This window comes from Penicillium vulpinum, assembly GCF_028829585.1.
Source record: "Penicillium vulpinum strain IBT 29486 chromosome Unknown utg000001l_segment0_segment0, whole genome shotgun sequence".
In the NCBI taxonomy this organism is placed as follows: Eukaryota; Fungi; Ascomycota; class Eurotiomycetes; order Eurotiales; family Aspergillaceae; genus Penicillium; species Penicillium vulpinum.
Genome location: NW_026643241.1, coordinates 2,137,308 through 2,160,415, shown reverse-complemented (window position 1 = coordinate 2,160,415; position 23,108 = coordinate 2,137,308). Strand labels below are relative to the sequence as shown.

Here is a 23,108-nt window from a genome sequence, read left to right as displayed (position 1 = left end):
CTACGGCTGATCAACTCCACTAACAATAACAGCCTTGACGTGTGGGAGAGACAGAGTTCGCAGACTGCGCTACCGAAACTATGTGAATGATATTTCGAGATCGTAGCATTATTCTGAACCCCCAATATTGGCTCGCGGTTGCTTTTGGTTCTCATGCTCGGGTTCGGTATTGTTGAAACCCCTACAGAGTAGGTTGTTTCATTCTTACTTTGGTCACTAAACTCGGTATCTGTAATCATTCTGGATTCCTTCCCGTGTATTCTATGTTGAAGTTTCGGGTTCTCTTTAGATTGAAGATGACCAAGAAGATTATAAGCAAGGACGGGGTTCAAAGCGCATGGACCTCGGGGTGTACTCCGTATTTTGAGGACTATATACGGAGTATGCATACCAAAGATTTAGGTAGGTAGCCCGACATTCCATTTTGTGCGTACAATTACCTAGGTAATTATGTTTTTCCTTAGCAAACGAGGGATTATCCTATCCTCTAACATTGTGAGATAATAGCCCGGAGAGGATCTCTAGGTTACAATATTATTCCAAGTGGATTCGGGCGCCTCACGATACACATAATTGTACGCTAACGGGCAGCCGAATCAGCCAAGGGCCTTGGCTGAAAACACAGGCGAACCCGAGATTCCAACACCAATGAGAAGTGCGTCTCAGACTCTAGAAACCAAATGACGCAGTTATATTCTCCAGGGTCACCGATTATTTCGGTTCGGATTTTTTGTATCTACGTCAGAGGAGTTATTATTTTGTTGTACATCGAATTCGGACAGGCAAGGATTATATACTCCGTATGGCAGTCTACTTTGTACAGGTCATACTTCCAAGGTCATGTATGCATCACGGCGTCTTGCATATCACACAGATCTCAGCTATTATTGGTCATTATTGTCATGATTTGTCCGTATTTCGTAGTATTACCAGAATGTACCTGCGATACTCTGGAATGGAGATGAGGTCATGCAAATCTATGATCTCCAGGTCTGAAGATCTGACCCTTAAGTCTTAAAAGAGAAAAGATATACGACATACTCCGTATATGTTTGTATAATACCACTAATAAATCGAAATAGATCCATAACTGTGAGGCATCGCATATAAGTGGTTGGACCCTGCTTTGCTCTTTGATCGCCAATAACTGCCCTTTTTAGGGTCAATGCGGGGGCATTTTGTTTCGGAAAATAATATCCCCATTCCAATCAAGGGGGTACCTTAAGGAGACTTGTCTCTTCCCTGACTCCGCTACCATGCAGCAAGTATCTTTCAGGTACCCAGCAGGTACCCGAGTTCCCAAATCACATCTTGTTTTTTTAGAAAAGGAATGCTCGGAGAAACCTACTACTTTGTATGCAATTTAAATATTTCAATACTTTTGAAATATTACTTTGTATTTAATATTTGTATTTTGTACTTTGTACTTCGTATATCTGGTTCTTCTCTCCTTGGCAAAACATAACTCGGCATCTTCCTTCATTTTCTCCGGGAGCTCTATTCGTCTCCCTACTTTGGATAGGACCCTTACGAAATAACATCCACCAGCCCCATTTTCGCTTGGTTCTCACCGAGACTAACCTCATTCTCTTCACTTAAAGAACCCTAGTAGGTATTGCGGGGACCCGTTTCCCTGGCTTTGGCCTCCGTTGACAGCCTTTTATCAGTTAATCTCCCACCCTTTTTTTTTATTACCTCCTTTCCCCGTAATGAACTTGCAATACGCCTGCTCTCGAACATTCTGACTTTGAGGGCCTCCGCGGTCACTCTCGCTGGACATATAAACACCCCCCTGGATATGGCTTTCAACCGGAGCCTCGGGTCCCTGGCCCTGTTGGTGATATTGCTACAAACTGTATCGGCTCAGTTCTGCTCGTTCTGGAATAACGGATGCATCGACTCGATCGCTCAGACCGCCATTCGCTTCGACCTCAAACCTCTTTTCCCGGACCCTGTTACGCTCTACTATGGCTTCGATGCCAGTTCCTCCGGCAAGGGCGTAGGGCCCATGACCAAGACGGCGTTTTGGCTGGGATATCAAAATAAGAACATCAATATGAATGCTGTCGACTCGAATCGCACGTCGGAAATCGGCCTCAGGATCGGTAATTTGACCGGTACCCCTTCCGGGGGGAACAATGGATGCGATGGGATTTGGGGAGATGATTGTTCCCGTGATCTTAAGACTGCCCTACAAAGGGGCCTGTATCGTCTTGCTGTATCAGGCGAGACCTATTCAAAGCCTCTTGAGGTCGTTCTCAACAAGATGTTGATGAGGAAGGCGCCGCCATTGCCTAATTGCCCGCCGCCCACTCTTGACGTCGCGTCCATCCCAGTCCAGGGTATGTCAATTATTATCATTATCATTTTCTAGTGTGCATATTCTGACCTTTCTAGATTTCGCTATAGAACGAGTCCCCGATCAGAACGTCACCATCATGCCACCTGGCTCGGGCTCTTGGCCTTGGCAGGTCTGGTACCTCGATAACATGAACGCCCACAACCAAGCTTCCCAAGTGGCAGTTGGCATCATCAGTCGCGCCCCTTCCTATAATAGTATACCACCAGACAGCCCAGATGATATCATGGTTGAACTTGTCTGTGTGCAGGCTCCTTCTACTGGATCTTCCAAGAGCTCTCATGATTAAACTGGATTGCGGAGGTCGGTCTTCTGGTCGTCCTCGGATTTTTACTTTATTTTTTTTTTACTATTCTCTGGGTGGCGGGTGCGATACACTACGCCCTTTGGCCTCTGGCGCTTGTCGGTACTTAACGTGCAGGTTTTATCTACGTGGTGACATTCCATCGCGAGAATATGCGAGTCCGAGCAAGATTGCAGGGTACCCATTTTCTTGGTACAAGTACATTTTACTGGGTTGAAACGGCAACATACATCAGCGCGCCAATTTTTCTCTATGTGCCTACGGCGCCGTCCTCGTCACTTTCAATACTTGGCAAGTTCCAGATCAACAAGTACAAAGTCGATTGACTCAATGCCTTGAAGAAATTTAGCCGACCAATATCTATGCTGTACAGCGACATGGCAATACATTTGATACCTGTCGCTCGCCTCTCAGAATCCACCAAATTACTCTTCCATCACCATGAAGTCAAGTCTGGCATCCGACAATCAAAACGTTGGTAAACTCGACTGGTTTTAAATTCTCGAATCTCCGGAATTCCAAGACTCCACCAACAGTACGCCACCCGTCTGACTCCCAAGCTTCGCAAGCCCAAGATAATTCTCGTCTCACATGTATCCCGTTATCACCATGTGCATTCTCAGGGGCATTGGGAAGGTTCAGCAGGATAGTGTACTTCCTGTGCGGGATGTCCTAAATTGGTGCGAAGAGATCGTTCCGGTCTCCTCGAGCTAGCTGCACTAGCGCCGCTTTCCCGCCCCGATACACCTTCGGTCGCGTTGTTCTATATTATATGGACACACAGAACAGTGTCGGACGCTAAGTCTTCTCGGGATAACTTGATGGGCAACTAGACTTGTGGGATTTGGAATTGCGATACTATTGTTTCAATGTATCAGAACCAAAATGTCTTGGAGAGACAGATCTTTGAATGAAGATTTTACTAGATAGCAAGCCACTAGAGCTCGGAATAACATGATTGTTCTAGCAGGGATCGTTCGCTTTCCACTCAGATACATCATCTCCACCACGTGCATCGTACTTGCATCAAGTCTTTACCCCCTCACTGTTTTTGTTTTTGTTTTTTTTTCATTCTGTTTGTTCTTTGTTCCTCTCTCAATTCTCCTCTAGTTTATCTCATTTTCCTGTATCAATTGGGCATTCGGGTTTATTCAAGATGCAAGTCCTCTTGGTCCTCCTCGGGGCCACAAATCTGATCTTGGATCCTGCATTTGCTGCTTCCCTCCCAGGAGACTCGTCCTATGTGGCTGCTGCTGGCTTTCCCACCTCTGTGTTCTCGTATGATAACTGATGATATTTCGGCGGCTTAGGTACATAGATATGCTAATGTGAATGGCAGATCCTACTACGTTTCCCCGGCTCAGCCAACCAAACAACCCCAGCCGATCCTCTATGACCCGGTGTTGGACCTCACTTTTCCTTACGAGTTGACGGATCCTGACAACATCCCGGACAATCATGATGAGGTCTACTTCCCTGTGCCGCCAACTCATATGCCTGCCAAGAAGGAGTATAAGCTGGTTCAGGAAGCAGTATCCAAGGTGACCAACATCATTAAGTCAAATAGCTTAGAAAACAACTGCACCAAATGTAAGAACGCTCTAGCTGCAGCGAAGTCTGCGGCGTTGCATGCCCCAGCTCTTGTTCCGGATGCCATGATCAGCCTGTGCAAGGAATTTCGCTTCCATGACAATGAGACGTGCGAGCAAGATTTTGCCACAAACACCTTTGGTGCTATCTGGACTCAGGTGTTGGCATACGCTGATATAGAAGGATTGGACGGTCAATACATCTGCCATTCTCTCAGCAGCAAGTATTGCAGCATGCCAAATACCAGCCCACTTGATACTGCCAAGCTTTTCCCCAAGCCCAAGCCTGCAGGTGCCCGGGTCCCCAAGGCAAGTGGGGAACGGGTCAAGGTACTACATCTGTCGGACTTCCATCTCGATGCCCGGTATGCTGTCAGTTCCGAAGCAAACTGCAGCTCTAGCCTCTGCTGTCGGAGTGACAACTTCAACGACCTTTCTGAAGACAAGCCACTGCTTTCTGCCTCTGCATATGGCTCTTTCCTGTGCGACACCCCATATGACTTGGGTCTTGCTGCTTTGCAAGCTGTGGGTCCCCTGACTGGAACTGGAAAAGGAAAACATGACGAGCACTTTGCATGGACACTCTATACGGGCGATCTGGTATCTCATGATCCGGCATCCCAGATATCCAAGGCGTTGACCCAGTATACGGAGACCAGCATTTTTGGCATGTTCAAACACTATCTCTCCGGCCCGGTCTTTGCAGCACTTGGAAATCATGACACCAGTCCTTCAAACATCGATTCTCCTCATAATCTCCCTGGGCGTCTGGGGGAACAGCAAAGCTGGAACTATGAGCACTTAGCTGGACTGTGGCGCCACGAAGGGTGGATTAGTCGTGAGACCGCCGAGGAAGCGAGAACGCATTATGGCGGTTACTCTGTCAAGACACACTATGGACTGCGTGTCATTTCATTCAACACCGGTATGTTGTCATCAACCCGTTTGGTATTTGCCTACTGACTCTCGTAGACTTTTGGTACCGGAATAACTACTTGACTTTCATCAATTCCACTAACCCCGATAACTCTGGAATATTCTCCTGGATGATCAATGAACTCCAAGAGGCCGAGGATGCCGGTGAGCGTGTCTGGATAATCGGCCATATCCTCAGTGGCTGGGACGGATCCAATCCACTCCCCAATCCGACCGATCTATTCTACCAGATCGTGGAGCGCTACTCGCCCCACGTTATCGCTAACATCTTCTTCGGACACACCCACGAGGATCAGTTCATGGTTTACTATGCCAACAACGGGACTGTGCAGGATGCAGACAACGCCCTCACCACCGGTTGGATCATGCCCAGCATAACCCCTCTAACAAACCTGAACAGTGGCTTCCGTGCCTACGAGGTCGACACAGGCGACTTCAACATCTACGAAGCATATACCTTCTACAGCAATGTGTCGGACTATCCGGCGCTGAAGCACACGGGTCCGACCTTTGAGATTGAATATTCCACTCGCGAAGCATATGGACAGGCAGCTGGGTGGGACGAGGATGCGCCGTTGAACGCGACCTTCTGGCATCGGGTTACCGAGGCCATGGAGAAGGACATCGGGCTTGTCAGTTTGCATAACACTTACCAGGGGAAGCGGAGTGTCAAGAGCCCCAGTTGCACTACTGCCGCATGCCAGAAGGCTAAAGTCTGCTACATGCGCAGTGGTAGTGTTGCATTGGGTAGTCAGTGCCCTCAAGGGTGAGTTGCATATATGAGTGGATCTAGGATATATAAATGCTGACCTTTCTAGATATGGATCTGTGCAGAGCGCCTTTGAGGAAAGCTAGTAAAGTGCATGCGAACCGGCGCTAGTAGGGCTCAGTTGCACTACAATTCATATTTCTATCATTGATCCATGCAAGTTCGTATTCCTATATTGTAGTCCAAATGGGAAACCTAGGATCTTCCTTATTTTGGATACAAAGCCAAGATTGAATGCCCAATCATCAAAAACGGGTTAACTCATACTGTATGATTTAGAGTGGTGCTAATAACGCCAAGTCGAGGGTTACCTCTGGAACCACGTTTCTTTTTCCACTTTTTTTTTTTTGCTTTTGGATATTCTTATTTTGTACTTTGAAGTCTTTTTGTCTGATTTTAAATTATCTCAACTTATCGTACAAGTTCCCGAGGTCCTCCAGTTATATAAGTAAATGCACCATTAGCTGAACTCGTGTCAATGAGGGGAAACCCACATAGTGGAAACGATAGACATACAATGGAATGTAGATCTGTTGTAGCAGAATTGACAAAAAATGGAATGTTGAAGGGAAAAAAATTACAAGTCAAGGAAATGGAGGCCTCATTCAATGAAAAACTCAGTCAATAACTCATCATTGACCAAAGTGCAACCTTTCATGATTTCATCTCTAATATACTACAGAGCTGTTACATCCAATAGAGCCCAATAAGGCCGTTCATTCCCGAATGCATGACGTAGGGTCGAGCTTTAGCTTTTGGGGATTTTTGCTTCTGTCATCACTGGGCTCCGGAGCATCCGATTTATAACCTCGTCGTTTCCCCAAGGCATTTCTATACCGTTGAACTTATAGGCTGTTCTTCACTTTCGCATCCTATACCTCTGCAGCCGCCCGCCCCTCTCGCGATCTACGCATCTAATCAACCTCCAATCTAGATTTTAATCTAAATCTACAAAAAAATGGGTCTCAGAGCTGTGCAGTTGGGCCTCAGAGCCTGGGAGGTATGTGCGATCGCAGCGATGAGAGCTTAAAGCTATTAATACTAACTGTACTCACAGTTCCTATGGTCACTGCTCATTATGGCCCTCGTCGGTAACATGATCGCCGAATCCTTCTCCGGGAACCCTGGGACGGTAAACTACGCGATCTATACATCAGTGTTCTCAATGTTCACGCTGTTCTATCTGATCCCGGCCTCGTTCAACATCGACTGGTCCGGCCACCCGCTTATCATGATCATCATCGACGCTCTGAACTGCATCTTCTTCTTCTGCGCTGCCATCGCACTTGCTGCCAAGCTCGAATGCCACTCTTGCAGCAACCATGTAAGTTAAACTATCACATCAGATCGCAGATCGTAGTGAACATGTGATGTGAGAGTGAATTGACGCTGACCCCCTCTCTAGGAGTACCTCAAGCACAACGAGATCACCAATGGCTCACACAACATGTCTAAGCGCTGCCGTGAGGCCCAGGCCTCTGTTGCTTTCCTCTGGTTCGCCTGGGCGGGCTATATGGCCTCCGTGATTGTCTCTCTGTTCATGTCCCGTTCTGCTGGCACCAGCTCGCGTGGCCGCACTGGCAGTGGCCGCCGAAACACCCCCAACATGGCCCAGGTTTAAATGTACCTTTGTCATGAAAGACGGGTGCGCGTGGTGTAGGCTGAGTCTTGAGCTTAGTTGTTATCGCTCTCGTCTGTTACCGTTATGTACTACCTGGTAATTTGGGATACTATTGGATCATGGTTATACTTACGGTTCTGGTTATGGTTCTGATTAATGGCGTTGAGGGGGTGATGTCGGTATATGGTTGAGGTGTTTGTACGATCTATGAGCTTGGGGCTTGGTCTTGAAGTTTGATGTCTTCCATGATCTCATGCCTGCAACGATTCGACGGAAAACGCTGCCTCTCTTATTCTCTGCTCGATCACGAGAGGGATGCTCTGATACTTTATGTGGTATTACTTATTTCATTAATAATATTTGTTTTGGTCAGTGGCCCTCGGTTTCTACCTGGCATTGACTATAATCTCGATTTTTTGCGATTCCTAGAACGTTACTGCCATTGCTGTATGTCTTTTAATTTAACATTGTGACTTATTTGTCACTGTATATTTGCTTACCTTTTGCAAAGCCCTGGAACTCAGGCACTCTTGTAGCTACGCCTTGATGGGACGAGTTAAAAAGAGCGCATACCATGTTCACTCTTGGGCTCTACGCTATGTAGGGGCCAAAGGGAGAGGAGGGAGAGAGTTGATTCCTATGGGAAGAGGCGAGCTTCCAACTATCTAGACTAGCAAACGAGGGGTTGATGCCTGAGGCATCAATGGCAACCTAAGGCCACCACAACATTCACCTACGTTGCATGACAAGACGTATCTCAACCCACCATCCACACTGGGTGGAATAAATATTGCCCTATTTGTCCCTAAGATCTATTTCTAGATGGGTCATGTAAGCTGTCGGCACCTATTTTTCAAACTTATTCATCGATATCACTCTTGTAGGCCAAATAATGGCATGCTGCGAAGTAAAACCTTTGTTTCTTCACTTGTAGCGGTGCTTTAGGGGTACACCCTTGTTGTTTTGAGAGTGCAGAGATATGACTCTATATCCAGAATGTGCAAATTACCATGTCGTTTACCTAGGTTTCTATCAATCATGGTGCGGCTGGCATGTATATATTTTCATCACATATATATAGCAAAACATACCACGTCGAAAATCAACAAATAAAAAAAGCCCGACCGTGAAATTATCCTATTTCTATCATAGTAAGGCTCTAAATCCGTGCGTGAGGCTCTGATATTAGCTTTCTAATATTCCTACTTCGTACATGATGCATGGTTTCAGTTAGCTCGTAGATGGACGTACTTCGTCACGGAAACGTGGGTTGACTCATTCAAAGCCCCGTGCGCAAAACACAACACAAACCTGAGATAATAGAAACTTTTAACGGAAACAACTATCCTTCCATCAACTCCTTGAATCTCCGCGTTTATATTGTCAAGCTAAGGCCTAGCGGGGCAAAACTCCCCTCCGCTCCACCCAAAGAATTTCTCCAGAGCTTCCGCCCCGACACTTTTCTCCATCCTTTCACTTCACATCTCCATCAATATGCCTATCCAGTAAGATTCTCCTGCGGTTACCTTATATTTGCGATTACTGACCCCATCATCAGCTACCTAATTCTGCTCTCCCGACAGGGCAAAGTGGTATGCCTCACCCCAACTACGTAACACCTGGCCAAAGCCACCCCCAACTGACAACATTTCTCTAGCGCCTCGCCAAGTGGTTCACTACTCTCTCCCCTAAGGAGAAGGCCAAGATCATCAAGGATGTAACTCAGCTGGTACTGTCCCGCCGGACGCGGATGTGCAATTTCCTGGAATACAAAGGTGGCTTTCTATCCCCGCACGAACCCCCTTACGCCGACAAGCTGGCATTGGACTAACAGAGACTGTATTACTAGACTCGAAAGTCGTCTACCGTCGATACGCTTCTCTCTTCTTCATCGCTGGCTGTGCCTCGACCGACAATGAGCTGATTACTCTCGAGGTGGTGCACCGCTACGTTGAGCAGATGGACAAGTACTACGGCAATGTCTGCGAGTTAGACATCATCTTCAACTTCCAGAAAGCATACTTTATTCTTGATGAGTTATTGATTGCAGGGGAAATGCAGGAGACTAGCAAGAAGAATGTTCTTCGTTGTATCAGTCAGCAGGACAGTTTGGAAGATATGGAGGTGAGTGACAAGTTTCTTTTCTTTATTTCCATTATGGCGTTTGTTTTGGCGCCTTCTTTTATCATAGAAGAAAGAATCTCTATATTAGAGGTGCTACCTGGCTATATTTGGGCTTCCCTTGATGCATCCATCCCTTTTCTCCCCCCAGCCATGGCCAAGTTTCAGCCGGGCTAATTATTCCCCAGGTTGAGGAAGATGTGGTCACCAAGATCATGTAACACAAGCAAGCAGGATTCTTGCTCCTTTTTATTCGTGGCGTACATAGGAGTCAACATTCACCATACTAATTCAATACAACGTTGTTTCACTCAGGCCTCGGAAGATATAACACGCAATCTGGAAAGAGCCGGCCTCTGAATTGACGCTTTCCATGGTTTGACTGCTCGTGAGGTCAGTGCGGGTTCTCACTGGACCACGCCTTCCACACGTGACTGTTTTCGGATACCCTCCCCTCCCAGACCGATCTTCCCCCCCCCCAAAGGAGACCATCCCCTCTTGCTTCATTTTCATCTTTTTTGTATACTTCTCTCATTTGGCAACCATTGGTGCTATAAGAACTGCGATCTGCGCTGTGTAGTTCGTGTTGCTTCCCCTTATCTCAATCCTATTTGCAGTTATCGCCGATCGACATCATCGCATCTCCACCTCCGGTTCAATCACCCGTTGCGTCAATACCGCCCTCCCCCGTCTATCTCTCCCCCTCTCTTTCCATCCATCTCTCTATATCAGAAGGGAGATTCGAGTCCGTTTCTTCAAATCTCAGACCGTGACACGTCATCTCAGCCTGCTTATCGGCTTATCTCGGGATCTCCACTACCCCGGTTTAACCTCACGATGAAGGTAAATTAGGCTGTCGCATTCCCAATGTGTCTTGCTGTCAATTTACTCACTCTCCATGTGATATAGTTTCTGCCCCTTCCAGATTTCGAGGACGTGACAAGTTCCCTCAATTTCGACACGACTGACTGCCATATCGTCGGCGGCTGTGATATTTACACCACCAAGGCGGCACGCTCCGATCGGAAACTCTACAATCATATTGAACAGTCGCTCGAGGCTCAATATGAATCGGTTCTTCGATTTTCGGCTTCGCTGTCACCCCCAAACGCGCACGATGCGGCCGAGACCCTCAACCTATCGCGATCTAGCCCGTTTGGACCCCTGAGCGACCATTCGAGCCGACGGACCTTTGCCTATCTAATCGCCACTCTGAATGCAAGTCACCCGGATTACGACTTCTCAAACGTCCTGCGCCCCACTGACTTCCGACGCGAACGGAGTTTGAAGCGCGTCATGAATACAGTCGACTCGACGCTGCTCAACCTGAGGCCGCGTGAGAACACTACCATGTCTCCTGGATCTCCTGCGACACTTTCTGGATCGTACACAGCAGGTTCATCTTCTGCATGGGGCCCACGGGTGTGGAAAACGATAGATGAACACATGTCACTCAAAGAGTGTTCGATCTACTCATATTCACCAGAGGAGGACCCATCCGATGCCGATGATGGGGCTATCTGGAGTCTACATTTCTTCTTCTTCAACCCAATTCGCAAGCGTGTCTGTTACATCTTTCTGCGCGCGATTCCTATACTTAGCCACACCCCAGACGAGTTGGCAACTACACCCACTGGAAAACGGACCTACGATGACGACGGATATCTTACGCCGGACCTCAGCTCTAGCAAGCGTGCCAAGTTCTGGTTTGGAGAACGCGCCAAATTTGTCGCCAGCGATAGTGATGATGACATGGACCGCCCATCAAAGCCGATTCGGACGACTGCGGACGACTGGGACACTTATGTGATCAGCGACGATGACGAGCATCTGCCATCCAGCCGTCGGGGAGTCCGGGCGATGAGTGAGGAAATTGCGGACTCAATGGAAGTCTAAGATATACCAAATGATTTGGCTTGTTTGCTTTTGTTTTGTTTTTTTTTTTTTTAAATTTTCGTTTCTTGTTTGTATTCTTTTGGCCCCGTTGATCGGGTATGATCTTTCTAGCCGGAGGTGTTGGGTTAATCCTTTGCTTTTTTTTGACTGGCGCAATCAACTTGCATAGTTTTGTTCACGAGGGCGTTGTTGAACGGACAATATTGACATCCCCCTCAACTTTCTGTGACTTACTGCCTAATATCACCCATGTCTATTTTTTTGGATTCGTGCAGGTTGATGTATATTTGTTGGTCTATTAATTCTATGAAGTAAGCCTTTCTGTTTCTAAAAGTTCCTAGCATTCGTCTCAAATGCTATCATTGACCCTAGCTCGACAGCAAAACAGTCTTCCAGATGCCATGAATAGTGCTGTCTGTGCTTTCATGACTCCGAAATCGATGATACCACAAACGAAGCTTGCCCTGCTCGGGAAATCGTTCAATATGAATAGTATCAACGCGGGCAGCCATAGGAATCACATCCTCCGGTGTCAACCCTGCAGACTCTTCCTTGATCAAGTGTTCCAAAGTAGCAACACTACCCGAAGACGTCCAGATGCCTTCTCGCCGCCGACGGCTGCGGATCAAGTGCAATGCCTCTCGGCGCGTATGCCAGTCGCGGCACTTCTGAGCAACGAAGAATATAGCTAGCATAACCGTGATTTTGGCAGCAAATTGTGGCATCCGCTCACTTGACTGATAGTATATCTTTCCCAGTTCATTGACCCGATGGAAATGCGGGAGAAGGGAGTCATATGCCATCTCCCGTTGCTCGGGTCTGTTGGTCACATCGACCAGGATATACGTAAGTTCGGTCCATATCTCGATCAACCTCAAGGAATGACGGTCTTGTGACGATAGCATTTCTGCATAGTGCATGACAAAAGTCTCCAAATGGCTCTTCCACATTTGAATTCTCTCTACAGCAGTCTCCTGGATGCCATCGTTCTTGTTGAGCAAACAAGCCGCATTGACCCCGAATCTCCGATCAATACTCTTACCAAGTCCCCGTGGATAATACGCCGCAACAATCCACCCCAGAATAACAAGCAAACCACTCCCCGGCTCTAATGCATCCACAGACCCATATACCTGCCGGTTAGTTGTGATCAACCGCGAAAGTGACATCTGCTCTGCTTGCATATGCGACTCCGGATCTCGAAAAGTACACTGATGCAGCTGCAATTCCGCGAATGTCCGCATCAGAATGGGACCAGAGGGACTCTTGTCAAATCCGTTCTTCTGCCACTCCACCAGCAGCTGGTACCCGGACTGCACGTGCGACGTGGCGGCCTTGGTATCCTCCTGAAAGAGAGCGAGCGAGACCAATACCACGCATGTTACAAGCACTGCTTCTGTGTGCGCGCTACTGGTAGCATGTGTGCGCAAACTCTGGCGTAGGGATGCAATGGCTTTATTACATTGCCGTAGAGGGAAAGATATATCGTTTTCAAGGATTAGATTCGATGGAAAGGTTGAGAGTGCAACCGAACAATCGTCGGCTTTAGCCCCAGACCCAGTTAGACCTCGCGCATATCGCCAATGCATGGCGCTCATGGCAATAGTTGCATGCTGTACTGCTGGTTCTTGCTCGCTGACCTGGTGAACAAGCTTTTGCCAGAAATCATCTTTGACGTACCCCGCGCACTCGCGCGACGTATACCGTCGGAATAAATCGAGGTACCACCGCTCGCTGGGAGTGAGGTTGACCTGGCTTGTGTCGACTAGCCGGCGAGCGATTGATCCATATAAAGGGGCTGAGGTTGAGAGCAGAGAGGGTATGACTTGGTTTTGTTTGCGGAGGGCTCGGGTGCGTTTATCAGGTGTTTCTTTGTACTCGCATTTGCTCTTGTTCCTCGTACACATGAGACAGGACGGGCGGGATTCGTCACATTTCTTGTGGCGGATTCTATTTGCGTCTTCTTATTAGCGGCAGTCCAGGGGTTCGCTCAGTTTGATACTTCTGCTTGCTTGTGGATGATGCGTACTTGCATGCCAGACAGCCGGTGCGTACCTTTGGATGGCTGCTTCTTGTCTTTCGATCCATTGTGAGTTCCGGGATCATGGCCGGGAGATTGGGGGAGGGGGCATATAGATCAGATACGTGGTCCGTGCATTGGGGAAAGCTGTCCATTCTCTCTCCCTTCCACTTCATCATCCTCTCCGTTTAATTATATTCATACAATTCAAAGGATCCATTATGGCCGACGAAGAGGAGCGCATTAAAGCTGAGAAGCTGGCTGCAGCCAAGAAAAGGGTAATTCCTTGCGAGTGACGGATGGCATTGTTTTGATCGCTAACTTGACTGTTGTGTTCAGGTTGCCCAGCTCCAGAAGAAAAAGAAAGCCAAGAAGGCTGCCAGCACTGAAGCAGACACACCCAAGGAGGCAGATATCCCAACAGAGACAGTACCTGCTGAAGATGCCCCGAGCCCAGAACCACTGCAGGCAGACGCCCCCGCAGAGGAGAAGCTAGACATACAAGATGAGCCGGCCTTGCAACCCGAGGCTGCAGCCCCCGAACAACCAGAGGAATTAGAAGAACCAAGTGCGCAACCTGCCACTGATACAAATACCGAGTCTCCTACCGAACCGATGCCTCCAGCGCCCACATCTCCTGATCCAGACGCCGAGCCGCTGCCAGTTCGGCTCGATACACCCCGCGCCAGCCATGGCCGACAACCCTCCCTGTCAATACAGTCAAAGATGCGCTCATCTTCATTCCGCAAGACTTCCGTCTCACAGGGCAGCGTCTCTCCCTCTCCGTCTGCTACTCTCAAGTCTCCCGCACAATCATTACCGCCCCTAACCGGGGACGGGGAGTCGGTTCACGAAGTGTTCCGCAAACAGTCTACTAGGATTGAGGAGCTTGAGAAAGATAATAAACGATTGGAGAAGGATCTCTTGGATGCAACTATGCGCTGGCGCAAGACTGAGGAGCAAGTGGAGGATCTGCGGGAAGCGAGTGTCGATGGCGTGGAGTTGAGGGAGCAATTGAAGAAGGCAGAGGAGAAGGTTGCAATTATTGAGTCATTGGTATGAAACCTCGTTTCTTGTGATAGCCATCTTTGCTAACCTGCGGAATAGAAAGAGGAAATTGCTTCCCTCCAGCGACAGAACTCACAGCTCCAGACCCGATCACATCGAAACACAACTACAACGGAGTCACCACCAGCCGACCTTATTCGTCAGCTCGAGTCCAAGTCGGCCACTATTGAGTCCATGGAGTTGGAGATCTCAAATCTCCGCGCCCAGGTCGCTTCCCAGACGTCCTCTAACGATGCACACGAGTCTCAGGTCGCAGCGCTGGAGGAGAAGGTTTCAAAGAGTCAATCGGCACTAGATCAATCCCAGCGTGAACTAGCAGACATCAAGCAGGCATTGACGCGGGCCTCCGAGAAAGCTGTCAAGGAAGGCGTCGACAAGACATCTACCGAAACGCTGATCAAGAATCTCCAGCGCGAGGTCGAGGAGTACAAAAACGAAAAGAGCGAATCGGAAAAGAAAATCGAGACGCTAGACAAGAAACTACAGGCGATAGGCAATCTTCACAAAGAAACCGAAGCCCGGCACCAAACACGGTTACGCGAGAGCGAGAAATCCGACAAAGAAATCGCTGTCATGCGCAAAAAGATCGCCAGCATTGAAAACGAGAATCTCCGCCTACGCGAAGAGAGTGATCGGATTCGGACTCGCCAGGTCGGTGGAGGGGCTGACGATGACGCCCTGGACGAGCTTGAGGACGAAGAACGCCAGCGCCTTGAGCGCCGCATCCGCGACCTGGAAGGCGAGGTCTTTGATCTGCGCCGCGGAGTCTGGCGAGAGAGGCGCCAGGAGATGGAGTACTACCCGGATGATGGACCCAGCCCTGGTTCCGGCGACGCAGCCAATGCATTCGACGACGTCGATCTCGTGGGTGGACGACCTGACCATGCCCGTCGCCGCAGCATGGCCCAGCAACAGCAACACTCGTCTTTCTCCACGGTGCTTTCTAGCGGCCTTGCTGCCTTTACAGGAGCTGCTGGCAACCGTGCCCGAGCTTCGTCGTCTAACCCATCTCATCACCCTGGCACCCGTGGTAGTCTCGAGCTTGTTTCCGAAGAAAACTTTGATGACGAGTTCGATGAAGATGCATTCGCGCGCGCGCAGGCCGAGGAGGAAGGCCGTAAGCGTGTTGAGTGGATGCGCGACATCAAGAGCAAGCTGCGTGACTGGAACGGCTGGCGTCTGGATCTGGTCGACAGCCGTGCCGGTGCAGAAGGTGCTGGCGTAGGCATGGGCGAGATATTCGAGGTCTAGGTTCTTGTGTTTACTTTACTTTACATCATGTGCGCGGGATGTACGATCATTTACTATATACCACGAGGTGGAGTTGACCAATGAACTTTGATGCAGGGAACTCCTGATGCAATTGACTTAGGATATCTGATGGAACACCGATATGATAAGACATAGAAAACATTTGAACCAAAATAAAACCAAAAATATCTTAATCCATCTCAATCCTGAGACTTGCCCGTCAAATAGCCCTCAGATGACCTATTCTTCCTACGGCCCCAGATGTCGCCAGCCCAACTAGTAATTTGATAAAGCCAGCCACCAGTAACAAGCACGCCTGAGATGGTGTTGATAACCCGAATCATCAGCGACAAAAAGCCCGCCCTCTCCTCGCTGACCAGCAACAGGATCGGCTCAATGTTATACTTGAAGAAGATGCCGGGTACAACCATCGGCGACTCAGGGAGGACGGTGGACTGACTCGTTGCCGCGTACTGGTTCGTGAAGACTGTGTTACGACCGTACCGCGCAGTCGCAGTGTCCGGCGAGCGCGTGTACGCGTCTAGCGCGCCCTTGCCTTGGCTGTACAGCGTCGGCACAATGGAGAGGAAGTACTGGAACTTGTAGTAGTGCTCCTCGCTCTCGGCGATAGTCTTGTCGAGCGGGTTCTGCAAGGTTGGGTAATGAGGCCCGAAAGAGAGCTCCGTGATAATGTGGGAGAAGTTGAAGGCTGGGGAGCTGTTAGCGATGTTGTAAGTGATAGCGCGTGGGAGAACACATACACTTGTGATCCAGGTGCGGCGCGTTCTCGCGATACCCGTGGCCGCGCGCGGTGATATGGAAGTCACCCTGCACCTTGTTTCCCTCGAGGCTTCCGTAAATGCGACAGGCGTCTGGGACGTCTCCGCGGCGCATACGCGGGCCTTTGGCGAACTTGCGGCGCGGGTTATGGCGCACCTCGCCGAGGACGTGGCGGACGTGGACATCAGCCTCTTGCTCGGCTAGACGGTCGCTTTCTTCGTGGGAGAGGGTCTGGTATTCGTGGACGCCATCGTTGGTCTCGTAGTTGCGCTTCTGCATCCAGAGGAGCCAATTTGTGTTGTCGCGTTTGAGGAGGTCGCCAGCTAGGATACGGTCGCCGGCTGCATCTTGGATGTTGACGCGGAGCTGGTCGCAGGGCATGTGCACAACCACGTCGAGGTTTAGCTGGAGCTCGTGCGAGACGCCCTTTTCAACGCTGAAATGGTAGTTTTCGGTGCCGCGCCACCAGGTCTTGAACTCGGACCAACTGAAGATCGTGCATATGAGGAGGATTAGGACGGTCCATTGGCCGCCGGTGCGGGTTGGGGTTGTGTAGGAGGGCTTGGTTTTGGCTGGTCATGAACGTGAGTAACTCTAGATGCTTAAACTTCGAGGTATACTCACGAAAGGCGTCGAAGGTCTTCAGCGCAGCCAAACTGGACTTTTCCCCGAAGGCATCTTCGTCCAGACCCTTAGATTCGAACCCATTCATTGCGACTCAATTACCCATGAAGGCCAATGGAAGTTGTTGTCGGAGAAGTGGAGTAAATAAGATAAGATGAGGCCAAGTAGCCCGATTGCCCAGTGGGGAATGCCTGTCTTTTGTACATCGATCTTTCACCCCTCAAAACAAATGACCACTCCTGTCATGTCCTCTTGATCGTAATTGAAGGTCATTTATCATTATAACTTTATCAATCTTCAGAACAATGCTTCGATATGGCTACATCTGGAATCCACAAATGCTATCCGCTTGCTGCGTGTAGAGTTTCTGGAGGAACAAGAACGGCCATGGAATGATTCCGACTAGAATATCTACAAGGACGATATTTCCACATTATGTCTTCAAGTTTCAAAAATATCAAGTATGTGGAGGAGAACTCCACGCTGAAACGGTCCCAGACAATTTCCCCCCACTCCAGCTTCACAGCCACTGTATATCAAGGTGATGACCTTTGATCTCTGCATTGAACCATTCAACCAGCTCGATCTTCTCGGTGCACGTCGTTGCGCCTTCCAGCACCCCACTCTTTGCAACAGCGCTTACCGTGGCAAATAGCTGTTGCATTGCCAGGTTTCGACCAATGCATGCTCGCGACCCGAGGCCAAAAGGAAATGTCGCTTTATCCATGATCCGCCTTGCTTGTTCGTCCTGTTGTCCTTCCACATGCCCCGGCATCCATCTCTCGGGACGGAATTCAAACGGCCCCGGGAAAATGTCCGGATTGTGGTGGAACACATATGCAGCTGCACCCACGATCGTACCCGGTGGCAGATAGACTCCACTGACGGTGAGCCCTGCGCCCTCCGGGGATACAATCCGGGTCAGACGTGCTGGATTTGCCATCCCCAGTCGAAGACCCTCTCGAATGACGGCCCGCAAATATGGCAATGTTTGGTCACCAACATTAAGCGGGTGCTGGTTGATTTCGCTTTTCAGCCTCTGCAGCACGTCTGGACGTTGGATGAGATGAAAGAGAATAGTTGAAAGCATGACTGCGGTTGAATCTGCACCTGCGAACATGGCAGCTTTGCATTGAATAAGTGTCTCTGAATATGATATGCCTGCGGAGAGGAGTCGAAATTGGTATGTATCTCTATCAAATCGTTCAGAAGATGCGTCGGCGACGGTATACTGGTCCATAATCCCAGCCGTATATTCAGAAATACGATTCAACGACGCCGCGACTTCGGGCTTGGACAAAGTGGGACCCACCAGGAGGGAGAAGACCATGCGGAAGAGCCAGTTTGGGAAGAGTGAGAACCGGCCGAAGGCAACAATTGCCAGAACGAAGGGCGTTGCGGAAAGTTTATGTCCCTTTCCGATTGCCATTGCGCCTGATGTCGGTTCAGGAGCGCTCAAGTGCTCATCTAGCCCCCCGTAGACTTTCTTGAAGAGAAATTTGGTCAGAACATCGATGGATAGCTTTGATGTAAGATCCAGAACGTCGACCTTTCTTGTGCCTTCGCCATGGGCTCGCTGTTGGTGGGCTATATCCTTCTCCGTTTTCAAGATGTCGATAAACTTTTTCACTAATTCTGCGATTATGCCGTCATTCTCTGCCGAAGCGCGCAGTCGGCTAGGTACAAAGAGTGGAAGGACTGCCTTAGCTCGCACATCACGATACAGTGGGTCGAGGGTGGAGAATATGGTGTCGCAGCCTTCGACTCGAAAGTTGCTGTAGCGGGGATCTTTGGGTAAACCTCCATCTGCAACATAGACTGTGTGAAGGGCTTCAGGGTCGGATAATGAAACGGCATTTGGCCCGATTCGAAGTACCTGTGTGCGATACTTTCTATGATAGTACATGAGCACACGGCCCTCTACGCCCAGATAGCAGACAGTGTAGAGAAATAGGGACGAGACCCAAGCAAAACGAGGCCCAGGAATGTGTGACAGTGGCGACAGAAAGACACGATAGAGAGCCAGTGAAGTGGGTGCCAGCAGGAAAAGAAGAAAGATCTCCCACCATGAAGCCGCCACGAGTGAGGCTATACATGTCTGGAGCAGACCCATTTCGGTAGTAACACGGGGAAGACAGGCCAGTTTGAAGGGAGAGAACAAACCAGTAACTATGCAGTCAAGCTACCCTAATACCGGTGTCAGACATGATTTGTTCTCGGCCACTAGATGTCTTGAGTTGTAGCTGTGATATTAATACAGAGCCTGATTCGGGGCACTTGAAATACTCGGCGACATGACAAATTTACTCGGGGCTGCGGGTTTCGTATCGAACTCACTGAGGCTCACCAATAATGGTGGCTTGTTACCGCTAAACCTGCTGCCAACGAATAATCATAGAAGATAAGGGCAGTAGTATCCGTTGGGAGCAGCGTACGCGAAATCATTTCCGTTGCACACCTCAATACGCGGTAGCATATAAAAGTCGTCCATCTTGTCACCCCGGTCTCGTTGGGCTATTCTCAGGCACAATGTCCACCACTAACGAAGTGAACGGTTCGTATCTTCGTCTAAATGACTTCTGCAGCAATGTGGAGGTGATTGATCAATCCTCATTCTCATCCGACGGCGAGAGGATCAAGGCGCTGGCAGCAGTGTACCGCTTGATTGGCCGCTTGGAGACCCCATGGGATACTGTGGCTCGTCTCTGCATGACCGAGGTAGGATAGGACATATAATTTGGGTATCATTGGTATTTTTGCTGATAGCTAGGAGCCCGCGTTGTTTGCAAGTCTGAAGATAGCTCGAGATTTGCAACTGTTCGAGGAATGGAATCGGGTAAAGGAGGACGCCGTATGCTCGGACAAAGAGTTGGCCGATCTGGTCAGTTGTGATGCAATTCTGCTTCGTACGTTTATCACCGCCAGAGCATATATCATTACTGTCATAAATCTAACATAGATAGGACGAGTGCTTGCGCACCTCGCCGCGACGAATATGCTCGAGAACCCCGCCGATGGACAATACAAACCGACCGCGTTTAGCAAGGCCCTTCTCCAACCTGTGTTTGGAGAATGGATCAACTACCTGTCAGTAATATAGTGGGATGGCTGCAGGTGGACTTAATCAAAAAAAAGTGCTGATAGTTCACCAGATATGACTCGCTCATTCCATGCTTTCATAAGGCTCCGGAATATCTTGCACGTACGGAATACAAGAACCCAACTGATCCAAATAATGGAATCTTCCAGGATACAAAGAAATTTACGGGAAGTCTGTTTGAGTACTACGATACTCATCCAGAGGAAGGAAAGTCTTTTAACAACGTCATGGGAGGGGTGATGGCCAACCAAGCGGGTATGTTGGATATATATCCGCTCGAAAACTTAATGGGTCCTGTGGGAGACGACCAAGAAACAGCGTTGCTGGTGGATGTGGGTGGTAATGTAGGCCATGATATCAATAAGCTGCTCTCAAAAAGCCCAAGCCTGGCTCCGCGCCTTGTCCTTCAGGATCGGGAGGATGTGGTGCGTTTGGCCAAATGTCCACCGGACGTGACTGTCATGGCCCATGATTTTTTCACACCCCAGCCTGTGAAAGGTAAGTCAATTGATAAGAACGAAACGGAAAATTCATGCTGATGTGCGGACAGGAGCGCGGGCCTATTATCTCCACGGCGTTATCCATGACTGGGCCGATGCAGAAGCCGGACGAATCCTCGGCCATCTACGCGACGCGATGACAACAGGATATAGCAAGCTCCTCATCCACGACCACGTTCTCCCCGAAAGGAATTCGCATCCTCAAGCTACGGCGTATGACCTGACAATGATGGTCAAAGTGTCTGCATTCGAGCGTACCGAATCGACGTGGAGGGAACTGCTTCGGTCAGTGGGATTCAACGTGATTCGCATTTGGACCTCCCCCCTTGCGACACAGAGCGTAATCGAAGCGGAACCAATGAGCTCAGAACAGTAGGCGAATTGGAAATGGTCTTCAAGAAGCCTAGAATGGCCTCGATATTTTGGATGCTCTCTTAACGAAGATCTACGCTTCTGTCCGAGTCCGCACTATTTGTTTAGGGCCAGCAATTTATGAAGTTTCAGTGCGAAAGAAACTGCTAGTCTAATATGCCAGTGTGTTTCTTTGGTTGGGTTCATTTATTTAACTCTTCAGCGTGGAAATAGAGACCAAGTAGCTCCATAGTGGACTCGGCCTCCTAACTATTCACGTTCAGCGTCACTTTCCGAGCAATTCCAACTATAATATTCATGATTTGTGACAGCTCCTGAGGCGTGCATTCCATGTCTATAGAAATACGGCGGAGTGGCCCGCCTGATTGGCCCTGCTCCGGTGCGTTTAAACCACCACCGGCTGTTAGATCAGTCGGACCAGTCAACTCGCGGGAGGTTAGGGGACTAGATAGAAACGGTATAGCTCCTAGCTCGAGATCAGACTGTGATGTTGGGAGTTCACCTGTTGTCGGGATCGGGAACACTGGTTGTGATTGGGAACAGCAGCCTAGGGAAGATTCAAAAGGAAGAAACCCTGTATGTCCGTTGTCAAGGGACGATGCCTCCATGTGGAGCAACAGCCGATCAGTATTCCTGCTGGAGCTTTGTGCAGGGTCTTGAAGACCTGGGTTTGAGGTGGAACGCGGCACAGATGTGGACACCTCTGCAAAATTGGCATAGTCATTGTACTCTGGGAATTCGGATGTGAAAACGCTGGCGAGGATACCCGAAGTGGAGTCTTGGGACGTCCGAGTAAGCATTGGGACAGAAGACATCTCTGGATTGTAGGGGTGATCTAGAGGTGTGTCTGGTTCTTCGAGGGACGATACACGCAACCAGGCGAAGGAGCCACTAGTCTTTGGCGATCCTCCGCTCGGCATGGCTAGCCCCAGAGATTCATTTTGCCAGTGCGCATATGACTCATCTCCATCTTCCGCATCTTCTGAATCCCCATCTTCAGCATCTCCTGAATTCCCATCTTTTTCGTCTATTGAGTGAGATGTTGTGCCCGAATACGGCCGTCGGCCACCTTCCCGATTGCGCAAAGCGCGAGTGACATGGTGTTTGACTTCTTGTATGTCCTTCAGTTTGACGGAAGTCGTATAACCAGACTTTTTATTCCTTGCATTTAACGCATTGAAACGGTTCCTGATCGCCAATGTTGTCCGGCCCGGTAAAAACTTCACTGCAATGGTCGCCCAAGCTGTGCCGTGACGCTGAACTGCTAGCAAGAGCGTCTCATCCTAGGTCCGAATGAGTATGGAAACCCGAGGCGCTGATTTCATTTCACATACATCTTGTAGACTCCATTCACTAACATCGATATCTGGATTAAGTGTTTGGCTCCAGTGACTGGAGCACTGGTCCGGGTTCCGCGTGCGGACGTCTTGAGCAACTGAAACCCATTGTGACCCATGCTTTTGTACTGCAGTCCACATTCGTTCGTCTTCAGATTCCGTCCAGGAGCCCTTGACGAGGGAGCCCGAGAGAGAGTTGCACCAGCGCCGTCGGCAATCTTTATTGCTTCTTTTGGGAACACTCTTCGCGATCTCGCGCCATAGAAGGGGGCGGGATTGGTCAATGGCTGTCATACACGTGTCAGGACATATTCTAGAACTACCGCATTTGCGAGGCATCAGACGCCAGAGATGCTCACCTTCTCGGACTGCTTCCTGGAGACATGCATCTTCTTCGGCCGTCCACCGTCGTCGTTCTCGTGGCATTACGGCCACCGGAATCAGATCTTGTCCGACGTGTC

General features: G+C 49.3%; 11 protein-coding genes across 11 annotated transcripts; 7 read left to right on the top strand and 4 right to left on the bottom strand.

The window, feature by feature from the left end:
- Positions 1-1,798: 1,798 nt before the first annotated feature.
- N7479_000801 (uncharacterized protein) lies at positions 1,799-2,648 on the top strand (the record flags this gene model as incomplete). Its single annotated transcript, XM_057248499.1, has 2 exons — positions 1,799-2,342; positions 2,398-2,648. The coding sequence occupies 2 exons, from the start codon at positions 1,799-1,801 to the stop codon at positions 2,646-2,648; spliced, it is 795 nt and encodes a 264-aa protein (XP_057112931.1).
- A 1,171-nt stretch (positions 2,649-3,819) lies between these two features.
- N7479_000800 (PPN1 endopolyphosphatase family protein) lies at positions 3,820-6,043 on the top strand (the record flags this gene model as incomplete). The annotated part of the gene is made up of 4 exons (XM_057248498.1): positions 3,820-3,941; positions 4,003-5,177; positions 5,225-5,954; positions 6,007-6,043. 4 exons carry the CDS (start codon positions 3,820-3,822, stop codon positions 6,041-6,043), a joined length of 2,064 nt encoding a protein of 687 aa, XP_057112930.1.
- Positions 6,044-6,915: 872 nt separating this feature from the next.
- Positions 6,916-7,578, top strand: N7479_000799 (MARVEL domain-containing protein; the record flags this gene model as incomplete). The annotated part of the gene is made up of 3 exons (XM_057248497.1): positions 6,916-6,957; positions 7,015-7,281; positions 7,363-7,578. 3 exons carry the CDS (start codon positions 6,916-6,918, stop codon positions 7,576-7,578), a joined length of 525 nt encoding a protein of 174 aa, XP_057112929.1.
- Positions 7,579-9,072: 1,494 nt separating this feature from the next.
- On the top strand, positions 9,073-9,920 carry N7479_000798 (AP-1 complex subunit sigma; the record flags this gene model as incomplete). The annotated part of the gene is made up of 5 exons (XM_057248496.1): positions 9,073-9,083; positions 9,137-9,170; positions 9,236-9,353; positions 9,428-9,702; positions 9,888-9,920. 5 exons carry the CDS (start codon positions 9,073-9,075, stop codon positions 9,918-9,920), a joined length of 471 nt encoding a protein of 156 aa, XP_057112928.1.
- A 616-nt stretch (positions 9,921-10,536) lies between these two features.
- N7479_000797 (RNA polymerase III-inhibiting protein MAF1) lies at positions 10,537-11,595 on the top strand (the record flags this gene model as incomplete). Its single annotated transcript, XM_057248495.1, has 2 exons — positions 10,537-10,542; positions 10,609-11,595. The coding sequence occupies 2 exons, from the start codon at positions 10,537-10,539 to the stop codon at positions 11,593-11,595; spliced, it is 993 nt and encodes a 330-aa protein (XP_057112927.1).
- Positions 11,596-11,963: 368 nt separating this feature from the next.
- Positions 11,964-13,502, bottom strand: N7479_000796 (uncharacterized protein; the record flags this gene model as incomplete). Its single annotated transcript, XM_057248494.1, has 1 exon — positions 11,964-13,502. The coding sequence occupies one exon, from the start codon at positions 13,500-13,502 to the stop codon at positions 11,964-11,966; it is 1,539 nt and encodes a 512-aa protein (XP_057112926.1).
- A 334-nt stretch (positions 13,503-13,836) lies between these two features.
- On the top strand, positions 13,837-15,934 carry N7479_000795 (uncharacterized protein; the record flags this gene model as incomplete). The annotated part of the gene is made up of 3 exons (XM_057248493.1): positions 13,837-13,893; positions 13,955-14,671; positions 14,723-15,934. 3 exons carry the CDS (start codon positions 13,837-13,839, stop codon positions 15,932-15,934), a joined length of 1,986 nt encoding a protein of 661 aa, XP_057112925.1.
- A 200-nt stretch (positions 15,935-16,134) lies between these two features.
- N7479_000794 (endoplasmic reticulum-Golgi intermediate compartment family protein) lies at positions 16,135-17,426 on the bottom strand (the record flags this gene model as incomplete). Its single annotated transcript, XM_057248492.1, has 3 exons — positions 16,135-16,643; positions 16,696-17,286; positions 17,339-17,426. The coding sequence occupies 3 exons, from the start codon at positions 17,424-17,426 to the stop codon at positions 16,135-16,137; spliced, it is 1,188 nt and encodes a 395-aa protein (XP_057112924.1).
- A 432-nt stretch (positions 17,427-17,858) lies between these two features.
- On the bottom strand, positions 17,859-19,451 carry N7479_000793 (cytochrome P450; the record flags this gene model as incomplete). The annotated part of the gene is made up of 1 exon (XM_057248491.1): positions 17,859-19,451. The coding sequence occupies one exon, from the start codon at positions 19,449-19,451 to the stop codon at positions 17,859-17,861; it is 1,593 nt and encodes a 530-aa protein (XP_057112923.1).
- A 416-nt stretch (positions 19,452-19,867) lies between these two features.
- Positions 19,868-21,314, top strand: N7479_000792 (uncharacterized protein; the record flags this gene model as incomplete). The annotated part of the gene is made up of 5 exons (XM_057248490.1): positions 19,868-20,056; positions 20,109-20,244; positions 20,302-20,425; positions 20,491-20,936; positions 20,989-21,314. 5 exons carry the CDS (start codon positions 19,868-19,870, stop codon positions 21,312-21,314), a joined length of 1,221 nt encoding a protein of 406 aa, XP_057112922.1.
- Positions 21,315-21,555: 241 nt separating this feature from the next.
- On the bottom strand, positions 21,556-23,073 carry N7479_000791 (SANT/Myb-like DNA-binding domain-containing protein; the record flags this gene model as incomplete). Its single annotated transcript, XM_057248489.1, has 3 exons — positions 21,556-22,593; positions 22,645-22,934; positions 23,007-23,073. 3 exons carry the CDS (start codon positions 23,071-23,073, stop codon positions 21,556-21,558), a joined length of 1,395 nt encoding a protein of 464 aa, XP_057112921.1.
- Between the last annotated feature and the right edge of the window lie 35 nt (positions 23,074-23,108).